Source organism: Onychostruthus taczanowskii, unplaced genomic scaffold (assembly GCF_017590055.1).
Source record: "Onychostruthus taczanowskii isolate IOZ18803 unplaced genomic scaffold, ASM1759005v1 scaffold22, whole genome shotgun sequence".
In the NCBI taxonomy this organism is placed as follows: domain Eukaryota; kingdom Metazoa; phylum Chordata; class Aves; order Passeriformes; family Passeridae; genus Onychostruthus; species Onychostruthus taczanowskii.
The window spans coordinates 1,271,826-1,298,859 of record NW_024499462.1 but is presented as its reverse complement, the minus strand read 5'-3'; the positions used below and the strand labels follow the sequence as shown (position 1 = coordinate 1,298,859).

Genomic DNA, 27,034 nt, shown 5'->3' with positions numbered 1-27,034 from the left:
CAGCCCCTGCCAAGGCCTGAGCACCCTTTCCATACAGAAATTCCTGCTGCTGTCCAAGCTGAGCCTCCCCTGGCCCAGCCTGAGGCCCTTTCCCCTTGTCCTGTCCCTATTCCCTGGCAGCACAGCCCGACCTCCCCTGGCTGTCCCCTCCTGGCAGGGGTTGAACCCACCTGACCTGAGACCCCACAGCTGCAGTGTGGGAGCAAAGTCACTGCCTGTGCCCTGCCTGGGGTAAATTATTGGGTGTCCAAGTGCAGATCCTGCAGGATGTGACAATAGAGCACATCCCATGGGATCACACCGGGGTTGTGCCTCCACTGTGCCAAGGAACAGCTATGTGCAAAGAGGGAGTCTTGGACTGGATATGAGGAAGGAATTGTTCCCTGGCAGGGTGGGCAGGCACTGGCACAGGGTGCCCAGAGCAGCTGTGGCTGCCCCTGGATCCCTGGCAGTGCCCAAGGCCAGGTTGGAGTTTGGAGCTTGGAGCAGCCTGGGACAGTGGAGTGCCCCTGCCATGGCAGGGGTGGAATGGGTTGATCTTCAATATCCCAACCCCATCCATTCTTTAATTCTGTGAACTAGCAATATTAAAATGAGATATTGACTTATTCCAATGTGTATTAACTAGCATTTCAAATCCAGCTGACACCAGAACCAAAGGAATTAATCCTCCCCTTCCATCATGCCCTGAATCAACAGGAGCCTGACCCTTCTGCCTCCTTTTCCTTTTTCCTCCCTTTTCCCTGTGGTGCACTGCCTCCAATAAGGATTTCCTTAGTTTTAAATGTGTATGGTCAATATTTAACCTCTCTCACTGAGCAGCAGCTGCCCCAGCCCCCTCCTACCCCCTCCCAACATTCACAAGGGGTTACAGAGACTAAACTGTGGCTATCAAAAAAATTTCAATACAAAAAGCATTTCAAGAAAAAACTGAGCCTGGCCTTCTCCCCAAGACAGGAAAGACAATTTTTCCTGTTAAAGGGCAGAAGGAATGGACAGTTTGATCCCGTGGAGCATCCTTTCAGTTCTGCTCCAGTGCCTGCCCAGGCACTGTGGAGCAGCAAATCCAACTCCTCCTGCTCAGCTGCTTCCCTGGCCATGCCCTCAATGTCCCCAGCACAGCCTGGATTTCAAATCACCTGGTAAAAAGCAAACACACCAGGCAGACAAGAGGTGGGGCCATTCCCAGAGCTTCTTTTCCATGCAGGGGACTGAAATCCCACAAAGCCTGGAAGGCAGGCTGGGCTCACACTTTATGGATGAGCCCAGGAGGTGCAAGGATGTCCAGAGAGCTCCTGTGGCTATCCCCAACCTCAGCAGCTTCTCACAGCCAGCCTCCCTGGAATCCTTTCCCTGCCTGCCCAAGGAATTTTTTCATTCCTGGGATTCAAGGCTGTGTGTGTAAGTGGGATCTTCCCCCCAGTATCCACCCCTCAAGCTCGACTCTGCCTCCAAGGTGACACCAAACATCCCTCACCCTCTCCTGACTGCTTCCAGAGCCTTGGAGGAATTGGAGTTTACACCACAGACCAGAACCCTTGGCCTCTTCTAACTGAAGGAAGCTTTTTTTCATTTATGAAGCCTTTGTTGGGAAGAAAAAATTGTAATATTCACTCTTTCAAGACATTCTGATCTTAAAACTTTTATGTTTAGCAGGAAATTCTTGCCACAGCACAAGGTTTTTCCCCCCACAACTTTTATTCCCTGGACAAAGTAATTTAATAAATAGTTGTTTCCTTAACTGAAATAGTCTGATTTTAATTAAGTGGAATGATTTTTAGGACTGGCTTGAGAAAGAAATCATTGTAAGCCTGGAACAGTGAATATTGCAGTGAGAGGTACAGAGGCATTTAGCACAGCTGTGACCCCACTGCACTTGCCTAAGGACAAATACATTCAATTACAAACAAAAAGCACATTTTGGCCTGAAAACTGGAGATGAATTCAACAAAAACCCCCTGTACCATCAGGAGTTACTCAATCTACAACACTAAATTACATTTCACTTTTCACTGCCGGTTGCTCTATGATCTACCTTGACCTAACCTGGATTTAGTCACATATTGAGCTACCAAAAATCTGATTTTCCAAGGGACTCACTGCTCTGATTCATCTTGCAGGTTGTCTTAGGTTGCAATGCAAGATGGAACCAAAAGTATGTATTCTATTACCAGCTGGGCCAGTGTTTTCTATCTTTTTCATGACTCATCCCTCCTAAGTGTGGGGGGATATCTTCTGTTCAAGGTCCAGCTGTTCGGAATGGGACTGTGCCACCACCCTGACACACAGGGGGGCCAGGTCCTGCTCTGACTCTGTCTGTGTTGTTTTGTATTACTGCATTGGTGGGGTTTGTTTGTTTGGGTTTTTTCCCCCCTAGTAAAGAACTGTTATTCCTCTTCCCATATCTTTGCCTGAGAGCCCCTTAATTTCAAAATTATAACAATTCAGAGGGAGGAGCTTTACATTTTCTATTTCAAGAGAGGCTCCTGCCTTCCTTAGCAGACACCTGGTCTTTCAAACCCAGACACAGGTACCCACAGGGATCAAAAACCAGCCAGCTTTTCCAGCCCCTCCTTGGAGCAGGCGCTGCCATGGAATTAGGGTGGCTTTTTATCCCATCAGGGATCATCTGCTGATTTTGGGAAGGGAGGCATGGACTGGTTCCTCAGAAAAATGATATTCCTCAGGAAAAGGATATTCACTTGCTTGCTCCAGGAGAGTTGCTTTATATCAGTCATGGGATTTATCCCAACTTTTCTTAGTGCAAGACTCCTTGGAGCAATGTGGGATACAGCGTTCCAGCCCAGGACCCGTCGGGAAGGCACTCCTGGATTTCTCAGCCAGGAAATGGATTTTTCCTGGTTTTATGGTTTTCTCCTGGCTTTCAGAATAATGGATTGACACCTAAGGGTGGCCCTAAGGAGCAGCAGCTGCCCTGTGCCAGCGGGATGTTCCTGCTGAGGAAAACTCCAGCAAATTCATTATGCCATTGGAGTGATATTCCCAGAGAGCCCTGGAAATCCAGCTGCACTTATTTTCAGCAGGATAAATGAGAATAAAACAAAATTAACTAAATGAACAGCCTCACTTCACCCCCAGAAGTTTAATTTTTGCTGTGCTTTGCTCCCACATGAAAATCTGTTGTTGGAGACAGTGATAATTCAGTTATTGTGATAATGGCACAATTAGAGAGGGACTTTTTAGATTTATATCAACAGGAAAAAATCCTGTCCAACCCCACTGACTTTTCTATGGGCAGCCACCATTCAAACCGTTATTTTTTATTCAATTTCTTTCTTAACAAGAGCATTTGTGTTCATGTATTAATACAGGAAAGGAAAAATAAAGCCCCAAACCCCCCAAAAGCAAAGAATAAAGTCAACAATCAACAAGCTCCTTTTCAGGATGTATCCTGGCTTTCATTAGAAACATTTTGAAGGAAAGCATCTTTAAAATAAGCATTTAATGTAGCAAATGGGATATAAAAATAAGCACTTAATGTAAGAAATGGGATCTAAAAATGAGTCTTTCACGTTCCGTATGACATTTAAACTGAGCTTGAGACAGCTAAAGATGCCCAGAGCCCAAGTGGAAGACCCAATGGGAAGTAACATTTTTTAAGGACCTTCCTACAGGTGCTCCAAATGAAAGAAATACCTTTCCTAAATTGGAAATGCAAGATTTTGTAAAATAAATATTTATTTGCTTGCCTTAGGCCTTTCTAATGTGCCAGAGGCTGTGTTCAAGCAGCACAGCCACAGATTGAGGAAACACTCCTTGGTTTCCTCCTCACATTACTTGCTTTAAAACTAAAGCTGGGCAGGCTCTGCAGGACCTGAATCCAAATTAATCTTGACAATGTTCTGGAAAATCTCTATTAAAGCTCAGAGCTTCAAAGCTTAATGTGAGCATGGGGCCTGCTCCAGCTGCTCCACCCCAGAGCTGATCCCACACCCATTCCTGGGTTTGTTGAAAAGCTTTTTAATGCTGGCAGGGATGGGTTTTAAACCCCTAAAACACAGCAGCAGGTTCTGTTTCCTCTCCTGAGCTGGGCTGTTGATATAGTCATCAACAGAGACACCTGAAAAAAGCTCAGCCATGCTTTTCCAGCTGTGGGACATTGCCGGGGAGCTCCTGGCCCTCTCCAGGGAATTTCTGACCTCACCAAATACCTGAGTTTCATTCCTTTCCCAGGAGTACTTCCATCCCTGCCTGCAATGAGCCCAGTGGAATTCCAGCCCACAAGGAGAAGCTGGGGTCAGCCAAGGAGTCACTTGGGCAGGACTCTGCTCCCAGATCAAATCCCAGCTTGGATTAATTCCCTGGCTCTGGCTGAACTGTCACCCTCATCCCAGAGCATCAATCCCATGGGATCGCCTTCCTGGTTCTGATCTGGAGATCACACTGTGCTCACCCCCTGCTCCCAGGGAACAAGAGCAAGAGGAACAGCCTCAGGCTGGCCCAGGGGAGGTTTAGAAGGGACACTGGGGAAAATTCCTCCTGGAAAGGGTGGTCAGGCACTGGCACAGCTGCCCAGGGCATGGTGGAGTCCCCATCCCTGCAGGGATTTAAAGCTATGTGGATGTGGCACTTGGGGACATGGACAGTGGTGGCCTTGGCAGTGCTGGGGGAATGGCTGGACTCAACGATCTTAGAGGGCTTTTCCAACCTAAAGGATCCTCTGTATCACGTAGATGTTATATTTTATATATCTATATTTCTATTATACATGCTATATAATATATATTTTAAATAATATATACTTGTATAAATTAATAATGGCATTATTATCATTTTTATTTTTTATTACTGTCATTATTATTCTTTTCTTTTCCCTGAGTCCCTTTCCTCTCCAATACTAACTGGGACAAGCCTGCTGTGGTAACAGCTTAGTAATGTCTGAGCAGCACTGAGATGGCTGAAAGCCTCACAGTGGCCTGGGCCTCCCCTTCCCTACAATTCCTGACATTTCCTTCCCTGTGGGATCACTTTGGTGACATGAAACACAATCTGTTCCTTACACTCTGGCACTGGATTTCATGAAATCATGGAATGGTTTGGGTTGGAAGGGACCTTAGAGCCCATCCAGTGCCACCCCTGCCATGGGCAGGGACACCTTCCACTGTCCCAGGCTGCTCCAAACCCTGTCCAGCCTGGCCTTGGGCCCTGCCAGGGATCCAGGGGCAGCCACAGCTGCTCTGGGCACCCTGTGCCAGGGCCTGCCCACCCTCCCAGGGAACAATTCCTAATTCCCAATATCCCATCCATCCCTGCCCTCTGGCAGTGGAAGCCATTCCCTGTGTCCTGTCCCTCCATCCCTTGTCCCCAGTCCCTCTCCAGCTCTCCTGGAGCTCCTTTAGGCCCTGGCAGGGGCTCTGAGCTCTCCCTGGAGCCTTCTCCTCTCCAGGTGAGCACCCCCGGCTCCCCAAATAACCAGGATTATTGATTATTTATTATTTATCCTCTCCAAGCCTTAAATCTCTGAAGGAATTTTTGGGAAAATCAAATTAAATGAGTGAAGGATTTGTTTTTCTGTCTTAATGTTTATGTTACTCATCCAACCTGCATTTTACAGTAACCTAAAGATCTGCTTTCCTAAAAACTCCCATTTTACTTCCAGAAGCACAAGAACACAGCCCGGATGGATCTGAACCAGTTTAAACCCCAGATTTTTCCCTTGAAAGGGTGGTTTTTTTTGTAAAAATGTGTCTTTTCTGACACACTTTGAATGACTCATATGAAAGCTTGTCTCTCACCCCTCAGCTCTGGGACTCTTTGCCAATGAATAACTCACAACAGGAATCAAACTCCCCCACAGCAAAGCTCCCCCTCCTCTCAGGAGGAGGGGCAAACAGCAAATAATCAGAATAGTAATAATCATTAAAACTGAAAGAGATGAGAAGGAAACAAATCAAATACTGCACTCACAGAAGAAAAAAAAAAAAAGCAAGAGAGGACGGCAGTTTCATGGGATTTTTGGATAAATAAACAAGTGCCATACCTTTTCAAAAATTCCATATACTCAGTATGCTTGATGAGGCCAGTCCTCATCATTATTGTTTGAAAACATTGCCGATCAATAGCCCAAAGTTTCACATTTACGAGAGCTGGAAAAAACAAGACAAGGGGAAAATGTGATTAGCAAAAAAATGTCCAAATTCCTGTTGTGAACTGCAGAGGAAAACGATGTCATTGGGAATGGGGAACACTGCAAACCAGGAAATTCAGCTGCTGGACATGAAAGCATGCACTGAGGGGATTGGGAACATCCTGGGGTAGGAGGTGGATGTGGGGTTTTGGAAGGATGGCCTGAAAGCAGCTGTGAGAGGAGGAGAAATCTAGGAAAGCCAAAGGTGAGCAAGGATTTGGGGTCAGTTCATCACAACCTGAGTGGTTTTGGGACACTTTTAGTGCATTGTCCAGCAAAATCCATTGAGGTTTCATCTTGCTCCCAAGGAAATTTCCAGACCCAAGCCCTGTTACACCCTGGTAATGAACCACCTCCCAGCCAAGGAGGTTTTGACAGTATTCTTTTCCAGCTTTACTTTTCCGGTTCCTGCTGAATTCCAAGACATCTGAGTCACTCACCAAACACCACATCCTATTCTTCAGAGGCAAAATTCCATGGTAAAAAAAGGAAAAACCAGTGCACAGAGAGCAGAACCCCCAAAGGTCCAGTTTTCATCTCAGCTGTGGCTTAGACACTTGCATTAACCATAAATGCTTGAGTATACACAGTTTATAATAGGGCTCCTCCTTGGAGAAACAGTTTGATTAAAACTATTCCCGAGACCTCTACACTCATATTAATTTCTTTTTTTTTTCAGACAGCAAATGCAATAAATTCCATCCCCATACCTCCATTTGACTGCAGGAAACAGCACAAAGCAAAGAGACTTTCAGCAAAAGAGTATTTACAAATACTCTCACTGATAAAATCCATGAAATGAATGGGCTTTGATTTGCTGGTCCTTCAGTTCCCAAACCTCCTCCTTAATGAGTTTTAATCCCTAACTACATTTGCAAGATAGAAAACCTTCAAAGTGCAAACTCAAAGATTTCTTCTAGAATTGCAAGGCAGAACAGCCCCCAGTTTTCAACACAGAAACTTCTCTTGGATAAGTATTTTTAGTTTTACAATCAAAGCAACATCTCCAGGGATGGGCACTGCAAAGCTCCCTGGGCAGCCCCTGCCAAGGCCTGAGCACCCTTTCCATGCAGAAATTCCTGCTGCTGTCCAAGCTGAGCCTCCCCTGGCCCAGCCTGAGGCCCTTTCCCCTTGTCCTGTCCCTGTTCCCTGGCAGCACAGCCCAACATCCCCTGTCAGGAACTGTGGGGAGGTGCTACTCTCTCATTTTACAGCCATAACACACTGTTCTATGGTACACATTTTAATAAAATCCTATGGATTTAGGATATCCTCTATATAGAATATACATGTTTTTTATATATTTATATATACACAGATAGATACACACACCCCCGCCCATATGATATATCCTATATATTTTAATAAATTCACAAACCAGCCCCCCCAACGTCCACAAAGCCCAGGAAGTTACTGAAGTGCAGACACTGCACTCCTGCATTAATTAAACCATTAATCACACCTTATAGTCTCGTTTCTCCTGCCTTAATGACAAACAGCTGCTTTACTAAAGGCTAATCAGGGTAGAGATTTAAATGTCAGCAGGACCCTTATAATCAGCATGAGCAGCATCTCCTGTTGTGCTGAAACCCCCTGTCAGGGCTGAAGAAACAGGAGGAATCCTGTGGGATTTGATGCCTCTAAAGACTTCAAAGTTATCTATTTAGTAGTGCCCTAAAATGAAAAATATATCTTTGGGATATGTTCTGCAAATTTAACATCCACTGGGAATTAGAACAGACACAGGCAGAGATTTCCTGGCCCATCCCTCTCCACAGAGCCTGTGCTGGATGCTGGAAGTAAAATATAAAATATCCCATTCCCTGACTGCAGGAGGCACAACCAGAAACGAATGTGAGAAACAAAATGATGGAAGCAGATATGTCTGCCACAGGAGTTTCCTTTCTCAATAATCTGAAACATCATCCTGCAATCAGAGCTGTGATGCTACAATTTAAGTTTATTGCCTCTTTTACCCTTTTTTTTCTGCCCAGCAAAATAGCTGGGGCTATTTTTTCCTCCCAGCCATAGCTGGGACTCTGTTTGATCTTTGGAACAGCACACAACAAAACCACTGCTCATCCAAAAGCCCACAGGAGTTTGGGCAGGGATGCCCAAACCTGTGATTTCTATATGGCTGCAGTTGTAGGAGCTCTCCAGGTGAGGTGATTGGGTACTGCAGAATATTTGAATTGCACATTAAAACAACAGATTGATGGGAATTATGATTTCTGACAGATTTCTGCTGTGGTTCAAGGGCTGAAGACAAAGGAAATGCTGCTGGAGAAACAGGGAAGAGCTGAGGCAAAAGAATCAGGATTTTCTGGGTCAGAACTGGATGGGGGTGGAGATGTTATCATTAAAGTTTAAATTTGGAATGCTTGCCATGGTTAAGCCCTAATTTCCGATTGAAGCTGACTGAAATTGTCTAAATCAATGATTTCAGTAAATGAATCAAACCCCTCTCTCCATCAACATGCCTGATTAAATCTAATTTAAAAACTCAATAAACAGTTTTGAACTTCTTTTTCAAAAAGAACTATTTCCAAACTTTTCTTCCTATTTATTTACTTGGGAACACACGAAAATACATCCCAGCTGAAAGGGGTGAACAGAGGGGTGCACAGTCCAGCCCAAAGCCTGGGATATGTCCCAGCTGGTTCTTCCATGTCCAGAGCCTTCCCTTCTGCAGGTTGAACAGCCCTAGATCTCTAAATAACCGGGATCATTCATTATTGAACACCTCCAGGCCTTAATTCCCTTTAATTTCAGTACTTCCATCACACCTCCAGCCTGCCCAAGGACCAAGTTTGGGCTATTTTGCTTAATTTCTTCTCATGAACCCAGTCAGTGGCTAAAGATCATCACCTCCTTTTTCACTTCCTCACAGGCAGAGGCAGTGAAATAAGGGGAGGAAATGCAAAGTTTTAAGTTAAATATTTACAAAAGAGCAATTTAAATGCTGTTGACATTATTTAATATTATACATTTTACGTTAGATAGGTGTGGAAGTCCTGAAAATTAAAAAATCCTTGAAATCAGAGCAGCCAGCAGGGGCTCTATCTCCCAAATGAAATGCAATATTCACATGGCCTTGCATTCTTTAAGCAGCTTCCCAAGTTTTTAATGTGCTCACTGAAGCCTTCCCAAGTTTTTTCAAGGATCATCAGGTGAATCATCCTCAGCCCAAGTGCTGCTGGCAGCGCTACCAGACCTGAAAGTTATTATTCCTTTGCACCCCAAGCTGCAATTCATCAGCTCACTTTGGCTTTTGGGCTATTTTATCCCAAAAATTGTTTGTTTATCTGCCCTCAGGCAAAGGAACAGCCACAACTTTGTGTCCTCAGGGCTTTTTTTGGCAGGCTAAACATCAAATTCCCACTCCTATTTAACCCTCCTCCCACCTGGGCTGGATTTTGCAGGGAATTGACCACAGGGGAAAACACAGCCATTTCCAGCTGTTTCTGGTGCCTGCTGTTTCAGGTATGAAATGACGATAAAAGCACATTGAACTGAGCAGGAGGAGCACATGGAATTGCTTTATCCCACCAAACACTCTGGGAATTATGAGGGAGGCTCCAGCAGGCTCCAGAATACAGCATGGAGTGATGCAGAGGATGCATCCAAGGGCTGGAGCAGGAATAAATTCCTTTATTCCCAGATGTTTCTGTCCCAAGTTTCTAACAGCAGCACTGGGACAAGGATGACTCCATCCTGTTATCCCATTTTTCAGGAGGTCCTTTCCCATTGTTCCCCAGGGGGGTTTTGACAGTAGGGAAGGAGTAATTTTAATTTGCTTGAGGATAAATGCAGAGAAAAACTCCCACTGCCAGTGGGTGGGGTTAGATGGGATTTTGGGAAGGAATTCTTCCCTGGGAGAGTGGGCAGACCCTGGAATGGATTTCCCAGAGAAGCTGTGGCTGCCCCTGGATCCCTGGAATTGCCCAAGGTCACATGCCTGGAATGCTTGGGCTGCTGTTCAATCCCTGATCTCAGAGGTGACAAATAATAAATGCAGGTTTTTTGAGGAGGAAAGGAAGCAGGAAGGATGTGGGACATCCAGGGAGCTCTGCTTTCACTCCAGTCAGCTCCAGGAAACCCAAAACTCCAAGGAAGTGTGTAAGGTTTGCTTAGGAACAACACCTGCCTGGAGAAGATCAGAAAAGACCAAGGAAAGAAGGGGAGGGAAATTGTTATTACCAAACTCTGCTCTTGAACAAAACCACCTGGAGTATTACATATAAATATAAATTGAGTATTAAAAAGGCAGCTGAAACTATTGAATTTAACAGTGTTAAACAGATCTGACAACATCTATCAGCCAGGGCTAAGTACAATCAGCTGGAGCAGGTGCTGTGCAGGATCCTAGGATTTCTCTTGGAGTAATCCAACCTCCTGTCCCAACATGCCACAGAAAACTCCCAATGAATTATTCAGTGGGGAAAACGCCAATCACTTGTTTTAAAAATTTTAAAAGTTTAATAGTAATAAAATGGTTACAAAAATAGTAATAAAATTAGAGTGATACAAATTTGGACAATTTGGATTAGGACAATATGAGACAATAAAAACAAAGAGTTACAGACAGTCCGGGTACCTTTTCTGGGCAAAATAAGCCCAAAAAAAGGACACACGTTAGCAGAGGATTAACCCTTAAAAGCAACAGCCTGTTGCACATTCACACACCACACACATGATGCATAAATTCCACTCAAACAAAGGATTCTGTCTGGTCAGTGTCAACTTCTTCCTCTGAATCCTGACAGCCTCAGGGCTGAGCGAGGCAGGAAGAAGTTAGTTTCTTCTGGTAATGGAGCAATAAATTCTCTTTCTCTGAAAGATTTAGGTGTCCTGTGGCTGCTATCTTGGTGCCAGTACCTCATTCCTCTCTTTAAAAAAAGTATCTTTTTTTAAAGATGTTCTATTTTCACATTATGTTATAAACTAAAACTGTATTTAACACATTACTTAAGAAAATTAATACAGCATAACTTTCTAACATAACACATATGATATTAATTTTAATATTTACAAAAAGCCAGTCATAAAATAAGCATTTTTCACATTCAGGAATAACCTCACCTGGGTGATTTGATCAAGTGAAGGCCCCTGATGTTTCCCTGGTGTTTGTTTTTCCCTAACATCATTCCCAATCTTTGCTGTCTCCCCCAAACCTCTCCATCCTCTCCTGCAGCCTCCAAACTCCTCAGCCTTAATGAGAAGTGCTGGCAGGGATTAATTAAGGAAGTGTTCAATTGCATCAGGTATTTTTCCTTGGAATTTCAAACCACTTGTACTACAACCCCTGCTAATTACCCATCCTGATCTGCTCCTTGCAAGCTGTTATTTTACATAACGTTTCCCTGTCACCTCTTATTCCTCCCATCCCTGCTCTGCTCACATTCTTACAACACAGAGGTTTGCCCAGGTTTTTAATTAACCCTTGTACAAGCTCCCAAGCTACTTCAGAAATCTTCTTCAGTCCTGCACACTGAAAGCTGAAATAATTCAGGAAGAACAAGCCGGAGGCCCACAAGAAATACTCCCAAATCCTGTTTGGAGTGTGATGGAGAGTGACGTGTGTAAGGTGAGATTAATGGAAAGCCAGAAAGGATCTCAGGCAGGTCAGAAGTCTCAAATTAAAGAACTCATTTAGTTCACTGACTGTGAGATGGGGTGAGGGAAAATGTCTGCAGTTATCTGGGGAAGGAAAAGGGGAAAACAACACAAATCTCTCCTGGAAGGTGGAGATTCAGCCTGGGACAAACCACTGGCATGCCAGGAAAGGGGAATGGGGAAAGTAATAAATTCACATTTAAAAGAGATCACAAATCAGTTCTAGCTCCTTGTCTACAGGAGCTCCAATCCCAAGGAAAATTAATATTCCCAATTAAAGAGGGGATCTTAACACAGCCCTGGGTTGGAAGGGAAGGTGTTAATGAATGGAGAAGTTGATGTGGGGCACCATTAAAAAGGGAACAGGAAGAACAGCACTAAAAAGGTGACTAAAAAGTGCAGTTTTCCCTCCGTAACCAGTCCCAAACATCCCAGTGCTAATCCCAAACATCCCTCCAGGTCCCAGCACTGCTGGAGCTAAGGGCATCCCCAGGGTGCCCCTGCCTCTGCAGGGATCCTCCCTGGAGCCCTGGAGCAGCATCCTGGACACTCAGCTCCAGAGTTTCCAAAGGGAAGGTGTCACTTTTGTTTTTAGAGCTGCTTTGTAGTTTTGTTTTTTTTTTTTCCCTAGTTCAACTGCTTGAATTTATTTTGCTGCTGGAGCTCCGAGCTGCTCCCGTGGGCTTTGGATGGGACAAAATTAAAATATGCTCTGAGGTGATGGTCCTTAAAATGCTAAAATAGAAAGGGAAAGCCAAACTGCAGCTGTCTGGGTGTAAAGCAACATGAAAGATCTCTTTTTACAGGATGTTTGGAGCAGAATGATTCTGCTGAGCAACAGGACACGCAGAGAAACAAAGGAGTTTTGGACTAAATAATATAAAATAAAGCAGTGGAATGCATTATTCTGGGATTGTAAGACTGGTGAAGGTGAACCTCACAATCCCCTCCACAGAAATGACAGGAAGAAAATGGAAATAATCACAGCACTGAGATACTTGTACATCCTAGGGATGTACAAAATTTCTTGTCCCTTGTCCACCAAGCGGCTCCAGGGCTGGGGCTTCCCTTCTCCAGATGGGATTTGGTTTTACCAGGAAAAAGACATTGAGGAAAAGAGACAGAGGGAAAAACCACACACCCTTGAGAGGCTGCAAGGAAAATAATCTCACAGGAAAGCCATGGTGTGTTCTTGACCTTCTATTTTCTCTGCAAGCCTGAAATGTTGTAGTATAAATCAGACCTTCTCTCCATTTAAATCAAAACTCGCTGAAGTTTCTAAAATCTACTCACATAAACCAGATTTAGATGAGATATGAGGAAGAAATCCTTCCCTGGGAGGGTGGGCAGGCCCTGGCACAGGGTGCCCAGAGCAGCTGTGGCTGCCCCTGGATCCCTGGCAGTGCCCAAGGCCAGGCTGGACAGGGCTTGGAGCAGCCTGGGACAGTGGAAGGTGGCCCTGCCCATGGCAGGGGTGGCGCTGGGTGGGATTTGAGCTCCCAACCCAAACCAGCCTGGAATGAACTTCAGCCAGCACAACTTGTCCGAGAACAGCAGCAGCAGTGAGGATTTTGTCTCCTTGCCCCACGCTCAGCTGCACATTTCCTGCAAAATGCTGCCCATCAACCTGCAACTGAACACCAAACAGAATTGCCCCATTGCTGCCATCTGCAAACAAAGCTAAACTTCCAGCTTTGAGCTGCAACTCCTGTTTTGAGAAACACGGAGCAGTTAAAGCGGGGCTTGGCAGCACACCGGGAACATGAAGCAGCTCGAAACCCCAACGACACAAAAGCTTCTCTTGGTGTGATTAAAAAGAGGCACTTAGCTAAATGAACTTTGCAGTAATTCCTTGCGTTTCCAAGCTTTCTTTATTTCCCAAGAGCAGCATTTCCTACACAATGATTAAATAACCCCTGCTCAGATTTTCCTCTCCTGAGCATTACCTGTTTTCCACACTGCATAGAAACCTGTCCCATGCTGTAAAATCCCTGGGGTGTTATCCCTGGCTTGTGCAGGTCTGTCCTAAAGGGTTTGCTGTGCTATTTAAGCCCAGAGGAGCTGCAGAGCAGGGGCTGCATTAATCCACTGCCCTGTGGGAAAAGCTGGGGTTTTTAGGGACTTCCTCTATCAAACAAATCCCAAATCCAAGGATATCCCATCCCCACAGGAGATCTGGGATTACAGGATCATCACAGATTCCCTGAGTGGTTTGGGTTGGAAGGATCTTAAATCCTATCCAGTGTCACCCCTGCCGTGGCAGGGACACCTTCCACTGTCCCAGGCTGCTCCAAGCCCTGTCCAGCCTGGCCTTGAACACTTCCAGCTTAGAGATCTTTTCCCACCTGATGGATTCTCCAATTCTAATTCAATCCTGCTCCTGTGCAGCCTCAATATCATGTCAGGTTTGACATCCATTGGCTTTTTATTCCCAACTTTGCACCTATCTCTTCCTGAAGTGAGCTGATCTCTGGGATTTTCCTTGCTCCAGCACTTGGAGAGCTGTGGACACCACAGGCACTGCATAAAGAGCAGCAGCAGGTGCTGAGGAGCAGGGAAAGGGAAAAGGGCAATTCTAAAATATTCACAGGGGGGAACTGTTCAGACACCCCGAGATGGCACTCCTGTCACTTCAGAGCCTTTTTGAGGTGTCTGCTCCAGAAGTCAACATGGGGAAACTTTGTAGGGTGGCAGGAGCAGGTCTGGATCCAGCAGCACTTGGATCACACGTGGTGGGAGCTCTGGGAGGTGTTTCTCCACCAAAACCAAACCAGGGTGGCAAAACCTTTGCTGTGGCAAAGCAACACATGGAGAGTGGGGGACAAGGAGGGCACTCCCATCAACACCTGTTTGCTGCTCCAACCCAAACTGGGAGGCAGATGGAATCCTAAAATCATAGGATCGGGAATCACTAAGCCTGGAGAAGACCTCAAGAACCACTGAGTCCAACCAAGAATCCAGATCCACCACTAAACTCCTAAACAGAGCCACTGGCAGTGCAAAAGGCACAAAGCTTGCTGGAATCCAGCTGAAATCCAGCTGTTTATGGGCAAAAAGAGCAAATATATATATATAAATATAAGGGATTTCTCTGAAGAGGGAAAGGAGGATATAAAGAAATTAGGGCAACATTTGTTGCAGGGGGTTTCAGCCATGCACGACTCCCAGGGCTGGGAAAACAGCTCCAGGGTGCACAGAAAGAATTGGAAATTCCTCTTTTTGCCTGCTTTGTTTCCTGTGGGAGATGAATTTCCCCCAAATGCCAGGGTGGGCTCACTCCCTGTGCCGTGGCAGCACAGGCAGGTTTCCATCTTTATTTCCACACAACATCCAAAGTCCCCACTGAGGCTGCCAGAGCTCCAGGAGCACTTGGACAACAACACAGGGTGGGATTGTTGGGGTGTCTGGGCAGGGCCAGGAGCTGAGCTGGATGATCCCTGTGGGTCCCTTCCCACTCAGGCATGCAGATCCCACCTGGAAGAGGGATCCCCAATTCTTCCTTCAGAGGTCACACATCAACTTTGGGAAAAACTCTGCCCCCCTTGCCCTGAGCCCCCAAAGGCTGCTCCTCAAACCACCCCACCAGCAGTGCAGGTGAGGCTGGATTTCCCTGGCTGGCAGAGTGGTTAATGGGATTCACGAGGAGCTGCTTTTCCAAACCATTAAACCCATAATACCAACAGAAATAACGCCGTGTATTCCATCAGGGAAACTTGTGGGGTTTCAATAAACGCTGCGAGGGACAGCTGGAATAGAAACATTCCCCATGCATTTACAGGAGTTGTTCAGGGCCATAACGCTCCTCTGGCTCTTGATTAATACATATGTCAAATAAAAATGCCTTCCTGATATGCAGAATCATCATTCCATCATTCCAGAGGGTTCTGGCTCAGGCAGAAAACACTGTTAACTGAACACTGACTGTGGTAGTTAGCTCCCGGCTGGAATGCTCAGAAATCACATTGAAAATGGAATATTGAGGAGCTTTTTTCCTTCCTCTAATAACATTTATTAATTATTTTGAAATTTCTGCAGTCCCCAGCCGGCAGCCAGTTTCCATAATGCACGCAGCACTTGCTGCTGCATCCCAAAGAGAGCAGTGAACGTGGATAAAACACACTGAAATCTGCCTTCCCTGGAAAATTTGCTCATGGATTTCAGAGAAAATTATGTGCCAATGCTGCTGTTCAGGAGCTCTTATTTTTTGAGAGCCAGCAGTGAGCTCAGTTGTTGGGGGGAAACAGACATGAAAGACTGAGCTAACAAGTGTGGAGGTATAAAATATGGATTAAAGCTGGATTTGGTTGATTGGACTTGAGAAGGACAAGGCTGGAAGGAGCAGGGAAAGGAGAGATGGCCCTCACAGGGAAACCAGGCTGAGATGAACCTCAGGACAGCTTGATCGAAATTTAGATAAACCAAGAGAAACTGAAGGAAACCTGAGACAGGCAGAGGTAGGAGAGACTGTGGCAGATGGGATCCCAGAATCTCAGGATGGTTTGAATTGAAGGGGACCCTAAATCCCACCCAGTGCCACCCCTGCCATGGGCAGGGACACCTTCCACTGTCCCAGGCTACTCCAAGCCCCAAAGTCCAACCTGGCCTTGCCTCTGAACTTCAGCACACGGCAGAGATGGTTCCGTGTGTGCCCCCATTTCAGGATGGGAGATGGAAGAGGGAGACCATGGACACTGAGGAGAATCTGCTCCCCTGATCCAACAATCCCAGCAGTTCAGCCTCTCCAGGCACAGAGCCAGAGCAATCACAGGGAGCACTTCAGGAGAGCTCTGGAGGGGCTGGAGCGTGGCCAGGGAAGGGAACGGAGCTGGGAAGGGGCTGGAGCCCCAGGAGGGGCTGAGGGAGCTGGAAAGGGGCTCAGCCTGGAGAAAAGGAGGCTCAGGGGGGACCTTGTGGCTCTGCACAACTCCCTGCCAGGAGGGGACAGCCAGGGGGGGTCGGGCTGTGCTGCCAGGGAACAGGGACAGGACAAGGGGAAAGGGCCTCAGGCTGGGCCAGGGGAGGCTCAGCTTGGACAGCAGCAGGAATTTCTGCATGGAAAGGCTGCTCAGGCCTTGGCAGGGGGTGCCCAGGGAGCTTTGGAGTGCCCATCCCTGGAGGGGTCCCAGGAAGGGCTGGAGGGGGCACTCAGTGCTCTGGGCTGGGGACAAGGTGGGCATTGGCACAGCTGGGACTCCATGGGCTGGCAGGGATTTTCCAGCCCCAGTGACCCTGGGATTAATTTCTCCCCCAACACGAGAAGCTTGGAGTTCTTTTTAAACAAAGAGGAGACATCCACTTCCTTCAGGTGCTTCAGCAAGCAGATCCAGTAGCTTCCAGCCCTTGTTGAAACAGGATTTTCATCCTCCCTGCACCCTGAAATCCTCCCCTGTGTGATTTCTGCACTAACATTAAATTTTGCCTCTCGTTGCACATTTAACCTCTCCCAAGGGCCACGTTTCAAGCACTTATTCCTCCTGATTCAGGGGATTGTAAGGTACTTATTCCTCAAGATTCTGATCCTGTGAGACACAGGATGTGCTGGACAGGCTTCAAAGCTGCACAGAAATGAATATATAGATAAAAAAAATATGTAAAAAGAACAAGGGAGCAGATTCCAGCAGCTTTACTTATGTGCTTGCAGCTCCCTGGAATTCCACACATTTGTTGGCCTGTGAATAATTTCCTAAAATTGGTAGGAAATATAATAATGATACGATGATGATAACAACAACAACAATAATAATATTAATAATAATAGATATTTTATGTATTGTTATGTATTATTATAATATTCTACTTTTATTATCATAAATAATTAATATTATATATTATATTTATACTATATTTGTATCTTTTTAAATTATTGTTATTATTATTTTCTATTATAATTATTATCCAGTATAATCCACAACTGACTGAATGAGGCCTTTTTTGAGGAATAATTTGCTCTCTGCAAGTCTGCCAGCTCTGACATGAAGGGTGAAATCAGATTGAGCTGAGACACAGCCAGGGCAGCAGCACCAATCCCAAAACCAACTGGTTTTCCATTATTTCCATTATTTTCACTTATTCCTTCCCATTCTTCTGTCAGGATAAGGTGGGTGTCTATTGGGCCTCGGTGATTTTGGCCAGGGAGAATTTAATCCTTAATGTTCATTTTTACAGCTTTAAAACTTTGGGTTTTGTGTTCATCAGAGAGGAGCTGGAATGTTTATTAAACATGGATCCTCTGTAGAAATTCTGGTGGGAATTCCAGTGGAACAGGCTGATTTTAATCGAGTTTTAATAGCACAGGGTTGAAGGCAGCTCCAGTTCATTTACTGAGGTCTGGGAGTTTTGAGAAGTTGCTTTTAATTTGGAGCTTGAATTGGATATTCTCCTCACTTTCTCTTCCATAAAAAAAAAAAGTAAGAATTTGTCTTACAGATTTCTACAACAAAGAACAAGGACAGCTCGCCAGAGCGGGAAAATATATTCAGAACTAAATATTGCAGAGGAATGAGGGGTTTGAAAACTCCCTTACAGATTTCTACAACAAAGAACAAGGACAGCTCGCCAGAGCGGGAAAATATATTCAGAACTAAATATTGCAGAGGAATGGAGTTTTCAAACCTCTATTGCCTTAAAAAGGCAGGAAAACCAGCCAATAATGAACTGGCATTTAAAGGAAGCTGCATTTAAATGAACCACACAAAGATGGGGAGTGGAACCAGAACCAAGGGCAGGCACAAGTGCTGGAAAATCCACAAATTAAGATATATATATATATATAAGTTGCAAGATCTTATTTTAAGCTGAAAATTCTCAGCAAAATTCACTGAAAAGGACTCTGTGCCACAGGACAAGACACGTGGGAAACTGCCAGGTCAGAATTACTGAGTCACCTCAGCTGGATCCTTTTTTCCCCCAAACTGTCTCATCCTTAAAGCAGCCTTGATCCCAAATAACAATTCCCCAAAGAACTGCTTCAGACCTGCTTTCTGCTGAAAATACTCCAATTTAGTCCCCACGGAAATGAAAACTTCCAACTTCTGCCCCATGGTCAGCTTTAAATACAAAACAAATTAAGAGAGAAATGAGGAAACTTGAAAGGACATGAAAATTAGCAGAGAAAAGGGAAAGTAAAAATTAGTGGTGGCATTAAAAGCATCTCTTTGCATCCCTGAGAATTTGGGAGGAAATATAAACCAGACATCCCCAAAATGACATGAAATGGATCAATAAAAAAGCTGCAGCAAAGTGTGAGAAGGAGAAAGACAATCTTTTAAAATGCTGATTGTACCTGGATGAGGGAAAAACAGGGACAAACCCAAATCCCTACAACACTTAACCCAAAATATCCCCTGAGAGGTTCTCCCACAGGAATCCGTCAGTGGCTGGGTGATACCTGAGCCCCACAAGGCATTTCCAGCCCAAACCCTTCTGGGATTCTGTGATTATCATGCATAAAACACACTGTGGCATATCTGGAAAACCTCTGTAATTCACATGTCAGCCCTTCCTCAGCTCTCCTCAAAAAGCTGCATCCTTCTCTATCAATTTCCCAGGAATGTAAATTATCCCAGTGAGCTCTGTGGTGTAATTAAGCCACAACGTTGATTACATACTCAGCCTCCCAATAGATTGTTTATTCCTCATTATTAGCATACAAATATCCCAGGTACTCATTCCCTGCCTCGAAACTTGGCCAGGTTATTCTGATTCCAAGGCAGAACACAGGCCCAGCTCACTGAATCCCAGGATCCCAGAAAGGTTTGGATTGTAAGGGATTTGAAACCCATCCAATCCCATCCCTGCCATGGGCAGGGACACCTTCCACTATCCCAGGCTGCTCCAACCTGGCCTTGGACAATTTCCAGGATCCAGGGGCAGCCTCAGCTGCTCTGGGCACCCTGTGCCAGGGCCTGCCCACCCTGCCAGGGAACAATTCCTTCCCAATATCCCATCCATCCCTGCCCTCTAGCACTGGGAAGCCATTCCCTGTGTCCTGTCCCTCCATTCCTTGTCCCCAGTCCCTCTCCAGCTCTCCTGTTGGCCCCCATGGCAGGGGGTGGAACTGAATAAATTTTAAGGTCCCTCCCAGCCCAAAACATTCTGTGATGCAGAAAGCAGGAGCAGGGAGCTCATTCTGCCCCTGTAGCTGGCACTGGTGAGGCCACACCTGGAGTGCTGTGTCCAGCTCTGGCCCCTCAGTTTGGGAAGGACGTTGAGACGCTGGAGCGTGTCCAGAGGACGCAGCGAGGCTGGAGAGGGGCTGGGAACACAAACCCTGAGAGGAACCACTGAGGGAGCTGGGGGGGCTCAGCCTGGAGAAAAGGAGACTCAGGGGTGTCCTTATCACTCTGTACCGCTCCTGAAAGGTGCCTGTGCTCCGCTGGGGTTGGTGTCTTCTCCAGGCAGCACTGACAGAACCAGAGGACACAGCCTCAAGTAAATATAGGTTGGATATTAGGGAAAAGATTTTTACAGAAAGGGTGATAAAGTTCTGGAATGGTCTGTCCAGGGAGGTGGTGGAGTCATCATCCCTGGATGTGTTTAGAACAGACTGGATGTGGCACTGGGTGCCAGGGTTTAGTTGAGGTGTCGGGGCTGGGTTGGACTCGATGATCTTGGAGATCTCTTGCAACCCAGTGATTCTGTGAATTCTGAGAATGATACCTTGTCAAGTAAATCCCCAGGATAACTTTGGAAAAAGCAGTCATTCCATGGGTACAACCCTGTGTTCCACCACCTCTTGATGCCTTCTGGAGTCAGCAGAGGTGGAGGATGCTCAGCCTCAACCCTGATGATCCCAATCCTTCCTGGATTAAGAAGATCTCCAGCCTACCCAACACCATTTTTCCTACTGGAAATGCTCCTACAAGTGAAAATAACCACAATTCCCAGCTAAAACAGAAGGATTTTAATCTATTGCCATGTCAGTGGTTAGTATCTTAAATATCATTTGTTGGGCATGTCCAAGGATTGATTTTCTGATTAAAAATGCTGGTGGCTCAGCTTTTTTTCTAAATGAAGAAGTTACAGGTGTCAAGAGTGAACCCTAAATTCCATGAGAATTGATTGATTTAGAATTCTATGGGATTTCAGGCAGAGGAACCCAGGAGCATAGGAGATACAAACTGGCCCAATAATTAGGCAATTATTTAATGGATTGGAACAACTTCAATTCAGCAAAATTCTCTTTCCTTCTGGTTGGAAGGCTCTGTCCTTTTTGGTTTTATCTGGTTTTATCTACAGTAGAGGATTTAATGATGAGATTTCCTGGGGTCTGCTACAAGATATGCACCAGTTTTCATCACTGGACACTTCCAACCCCCAATCTCAACCCCAGCTAAGAAATACTGATTTCAAGTAACTTTAAATTTGATCTGTGAAGTATTAAAGGTAATCCATGTCATATTGGGGATCTATAAATCCAAAATTCTTTTCCTACTGCGTGCATTTTACCCAAGGAGTGAGATCAGGGTAACAACAGAGGCCATGACCATGTGGCACATCTGGGAAAAACAGAACACCAGCATGAATTTTCCCTCCAATTCCAGTCCCTACCTGGACTGGGATTCCACCAGAACCAGGCTGCTCAGAGCCCCATCTGACCTGGCTTTGAAGCAGAAATTTATATTTTATTTATATATCCATCTAGTTGTACATTTATATATGTGCATGAAGAAAATATAGATATATTTCCATGAAATCCTGGCATTTTGAGCAACTCCCCATGGCAGCTCATCTCAGGGCTCATCTCCTCCTGCAGGAATTGTGCTTTTCCTGGTAAGGCAGACCCACCAATTTCAATAATCACCTTAATTCTGCATTTCCCTGATTTTATTAACTTAAATGGGACCCATAATCCAATTGCAGCACAGAGTCCTTTAAATCAGAGCAAGGGCTCTGCCTCTGTCCTGAAATATCCATGACAAATCCAGGCTGGATCCCTCAGGCAGCCCTCCCACACCTCAGGGCTGAAGGCTCAAACCTCAAACCAGCCAACCAACAGACAGCCTTTCTTATAAAATAACAAAAAAAAATTAAAAATCAACAACATAGGACTCCTTGTTTTAAAGGTGAAATTTGTGCTTAACAGCCAATTAAATCAGGAAATAGAAAGTAATTAATTGTTTATGCTTCCCCCTGTTCTGCAGGTGAAAGTGTGACCAAAATGATGAATGAATTTTTACACCTTGTTAAATATACTCTCTTTTTAGTCTCATCCTCTCCTCTACTCCTGTGTCTATATTTCAGTTCTGATTAAGAGTTTTTTTAAATGAATTTTAATGAATGTCTACAGATGATGTCAAAATCTTTCTCTCTCTCTCTTTCCTGATGACCTGATTTTAATGCCAATGTCACACTGGGCTGGGTTAGAGTTTGGGGTTAGAGTTGGAGTGACATTAAATGTCCATTAAATGTCCATTAAATGTCACTCCAAGAGTTGACAGAGAAGCACCAGAGTAGATGTTATTCAATTATTAATGTAAATCTAGTCAGAGTGACTCAAAAATTCCCTCACACAAAATTCTCAGGACTCACATTTTCCTGCCTCCAAACAATAAAAGGTTTTGTCCATCCCCCTTCCTGGGACTTGTGCAGATCATAAAGAGATTTTTGAGCATCTTCTGGGTATCAATTCCTTTTCTATAATCACAAAAATATCTGTTTCCTCCCCACACTTCATCCAAGGAACGCCCATCCCACATCTCCTGATTTTCCTCTGATGGCTCACATCAAAAGGAGTCCAGACTGATCCATCCTCACCCCCTTCATGCTGCCATCAAACAGCTCCATTTTCCTCTCCCTTTGCCTTCAGGACACCCCACCAAGTTGTCATTCCCTAATCCTAGCCTGTTTTCCAGGTCAGCAGTTCCATCCTCCAGGCTCTGCCGGAGTTATCCCAGATTGGCGCCTCGCCCACGGATTGTTCTCCCCGTGCCTTTGCAGTCCACACCTCCCAAAAATGCTTCCAAAAACCTCTGCAAAGGGTGGGCACTGAGCCACACGGAGGCTCTCAAACACAGCAAATCCGTGAAGGATAGAAGGGAATCCCATCTGCCCCACAGGCAGCAAAAAACGTGGAATATTTAGGGCACGGAAATTGTTGGAGCAGAGTTTTCCTGCCTTGAGGCAAACCCAAGGGCTTGGTATCAGTCACAGCTCAATTCTGCCACTCATTTCACTCCATGCCCATATTCCCAAACCTGGACATTGGGGCTTGGAGCCACCTGGGATAGGAGAAGGTGTCCCTACCCATGGCAGGAGGGGGATGGGATGGGATGGGATGGGATGGGATGGGATGGGATGGGATGGGATGGGATGGGATTTAAGGTCCCTCCAACCCAAACCACTCTGGGATATTATGTCTCTAACCCCACTAAAAAAAAAAAAAAAGCATGCACTGGAAATAACAAATCTCTGAAGGTTCAGGATTAGTCGGAATCTTTCTTGCAAAATCTCCCAAATCCATTAAAGTTCTGGAAAGATTAAATGTATATATGATTAGCACTGATGCCAAAGAGTTGCTTTGTTGTCCCAGTTCTTTATTTCCCATTTTCAGTCCATGAAGCACCTCCCTGTGCAAAGACAACTGAATTTCCATGGAATTTCCATGGTCCTCCCAGTTGTTCCCCCTTCCTCTGGCCCTGGTTTGCTACTGGGATTTACACTCACTGCAGGCAATAATTTTTTTAGCTGAAAGGTCTAAAGGCAAGGATTTCATGTCATAAATTCTAAATAATTCCACTCCTGCTGGAGATAAAAGGAAATACAGAATTATGCAGATTCCTACCTTGCTCCTCTACATCCCAAACCCATCAAAAACTGGGATATGAAATGCCAGCATTGCACTTGATGCTCGAGCTCTCAGGGCATCTTTGCCTTGAAAAATGCTGGATTTTGCCTTGGATTTGGGGATGGAAAGGCCCTCAAAGCTCATCTCATTCCACCCACTGCCATGAGCAGGGACATTTCCACTGTCCCAGGCTGCTTCAAGCCCTGTCCAACCTGGCCTGGAACATTTCCAGGGATTCAGGAGCAGCCACAGCTGCTCTGGGAAATCCATCCCAGGGCCTCACCATTCCCACAGGGAAGAGCAGCAGAGGACATTTAGGTCCTCTCTGGGTCATTAATTTCCATCCAATTAAGCAGTATTTGAGGTTCAAATTAACAGAAAATAAAATGTTCCACTACCAAATCCCAGAGAGAAAAGAGGGAAGAAAATCACACAGGAGAACATAGGAATTGATTTCTACCCATACAATATGGGATGTTGTACATTTTTGACAGCAAAAAGGGCTCAATAAGATTTATTTTATGTCATCAAAGGAAAAAAATGAAGTAAAATTTTGAAATTTGCTCTGAAAGTGTTTTGTCTCAGTTACAAACTCTACAATTTTGCTTTCATTTTCACCTTGCATTAATTCTGTTTCAGAACTCCTCTCACACACAGAACCAGATTTCCACATAAAATATCTGCTGTGAAAAGCAGAACAGCTTGAGGCCAAATGGAACAATCTGACCCTTTCTGAGTGATTTACTCTTTTTTTGTAATCAAATCTAAATGCAATTAAAATCAACATGTTCCTGTACAGAACTCATGGCATGATAGAGAATTAAACAACCCCAAGCACCTTCTAACAAGCATTAAATGTCACTCCAACAGTTGATAGAGAAGCACCAAAGTAGATGCTAGTCAATTATTAAATATAATTTGGGTTATTTTTCAAGAGCGATGACTCCAAAGTCACCAGGGAGCTGCAAGGAACTGTAACTGGAGTTTTGACATCTGAAATGATTTTTAAATAATTCATAGGACCCAGCAAGGCTTTACTTCTGAGTTTTTTCTATTGTTTAGATGAAAATGATTCATTTGTGGTGGGGGGGAAGAATGAACATCTGCTGACAAGCTGCCAGCAGAGACGGGGGATGTTGACAAGCATCTCTTCCCAGCAGCTTGGGAAGGGACTGGGAGAAATTCCCAGTAAGAAATAATCCACAATTCCCAGATGGGGCAGGGATGTGCCCCTCCTGGAGTGGTGGGATGGGGAATGCTCTGCAAGGGAGCCGACCCTGTTTAACCTGTAAGAGTTCCACTGAAATGTCTCCACGACTTTGCACTTCTTTGATCTCAGATTATTACACCCCTTTTTGGGGGGTAAACCCTTTCTTAATTCAAGGTCCTGTGTTTTCTTTGATTACAGGGTGAAATCTTTTTCCTTGGAAAAGGAAGACCTTTAGGACCATCGAGTCCAACTGTTCCCTCAGCACTGCCAAGCCCAGCCCTAATTCCTGTCCCCAAGTGCCACATTCCTTGGACACCTCCAGGGATGGGCACTCCAAAGCTCCCTGGGCAGCCCCTGCCAAGGCCTGAGCACCCTTTCCATGCAGAAATTCCTACTGCTGTCCAAGCTGAGCCTCCCCTGGCCCAGCCTGAGGCCCTTTCCCCTTGTCCTGTCCCTGTTCCCTGGCAGCACAGCCCGACCCCCCCTGGCTGTCCCCTCCTGGCAGGGAGTTGTGCAGAGCCACAAGGTCCCCCTGAGCCTCCTTTTCTCCAGGCTGAGCCCCTTTCCAGCTCCCTCAGGTGCTCCCTGATGCCTTGGTGATTTTTTGTGGGATTTTTTCACACTGCAGAGAAAATTGACCATTTCCACTCCTTCCTGTCCAGAAGGAAGAACTCAGCAGAACACCCCAAAGTGGAGAAGGGATTTCACTCACACTGGTCTTTTCGGGAAGCCACATGTTCCCTCCATCAAACACCAGCTGCAGGACAAGTGGCTTATCCACAACACCACCCCTGTGAGTGGTTTTGGTACAGATCTCCAGGAGACAAAGTTTATCATTGAAAACCATTGCTGGTGGGAATGACCTTAGCCTGGACACTGGAGTTATCAAAACTATCCCAACCTCCTGCTGCCCACCATAAATCCTAGCCTCCCTTGCCTCACCCCTGTTCCCCAGCTGCTCCAGGAACACCAATGTGCTGCCACACAGGAAATTCCCAACTGGAATTTATCAGGGCCGAAGTGCAGCCCAGTGATCACAAAAGCAGGTAGAGCTTGGTCAGTGATTCCCAGAAGGCTGTTGCAGGTCATTCCCTAAATCTCACAATCTATCCCAAAATATCCCTGCTCCATCAGCAACTCACAAGAGATCCAAGAGCAATTCAGCATCACCAGGAAGGGGAGAGAAAATAAGGATTATCACTATGGAATGTCTTGTTTAAACCTCAATTATGGACTGACTGATTAATGCAAACAGAGCAGGGACAGTGAATTTGTTGGCTGGGAGTTGGGTAAAAATAATAATTCTTGAACTCCCCAATTTAAACTAACTACAGAAAAAAAACAAAAATTCACAAATGATCTTTTTCTCCCCTGGAAATTTTATTGAACAATCTGTGAAGCAGTGAGGTTGAATTCAACAAAATCTGCATATGGAGGTAAAATATTTCACTATCAAGGAAACGCAGCAGAATTTAAACAGGGCAAAGTGTTTGCTTGTAAAGAGGAAATACTAAAGAAAGAAATGCCTAAAATAATTTCTACTATGCAGTAAATCTCCAAAATACACTCTACAGTCCAGCTAAACGATACTTTAAGAAGGCAAAAAATTTAAAAACCTCAAGCCCAGCTGCAAACAGAGAGTTCTTCTATTTTAGGGTATAATTTATAGCAGAAAATACTGTAAAAACCTGAGAGGGAGAGGAGATGGATGCAGGCAGACACTTGGACACTCTGCTCTGTGCTCCACAGTGTTACATTTTGGGAAAGATGGGACTGGGACTTTGGCAATTGAATTTCAGGAGAAATTCTGGTTTGGTTCTGGGCAAGTCAGATGTCCTCTCTCATTGCTCTGTTCTCCTCAGTGCTTTAATAAAGTACAGCAATAATCCAAATTACCAGGAAATCAGATGGAAAAAGGGAAGAAGAAGGAGAAGGTTCAGGGAATTAAGCAAAGGTAATAAGCACTAATCACAGCCACTGAGCTAATGAGCAGAGTGTTCTTAAAGTGAATTAAGCAGCCTGAATTAAAAAGATTCATTTCCAAACTGGATTCATTTCCAAATTAGGTTCATTTCCAAACTGGGTTCATTTTCCAGCTTTCATGGCCCTGTTGATGCCTTGTGAAGGCTGACCTAGAACAGAGGCCAGATACAATTAAAGAATAAAGTAGAGATTTATTGAAAGGTCTCCATGGATGCACCTTGGGCAGCACAAGAGCCCAGCCAGGGCTGCACCCAAGATGAACCAAAATGGTCACAAAATGCACGAGCGCTCA

At 45.1% G+C, this 27,034-nt stretch overlaps 1 protein-coding gene across 2 annotated transcripts in view; it reads right to left on the bottom strand.

The window, feature by feature from the left end:
* PRKG1 (protein kinase cGMP-dependent 1) overlaps positions 1–27,034 on the bottom strand; it is a 361,757-nt gene that overhangs the window by 126,016 nt on the left and 208,707 nt on the right. For both annotated transcript variants that reach the window (XM_041404955.1, XM_041404954.1), the window contains exon 4: positions 6,002–6,107. In XM_041404955.1, coding sequence (XP_041260889.1) covers positions 6,002–6,107 — 106 coding nt within the window. The remainder of the gene's footprint in view (positions 1–6,001; positions 6,108–27,034) is intronic.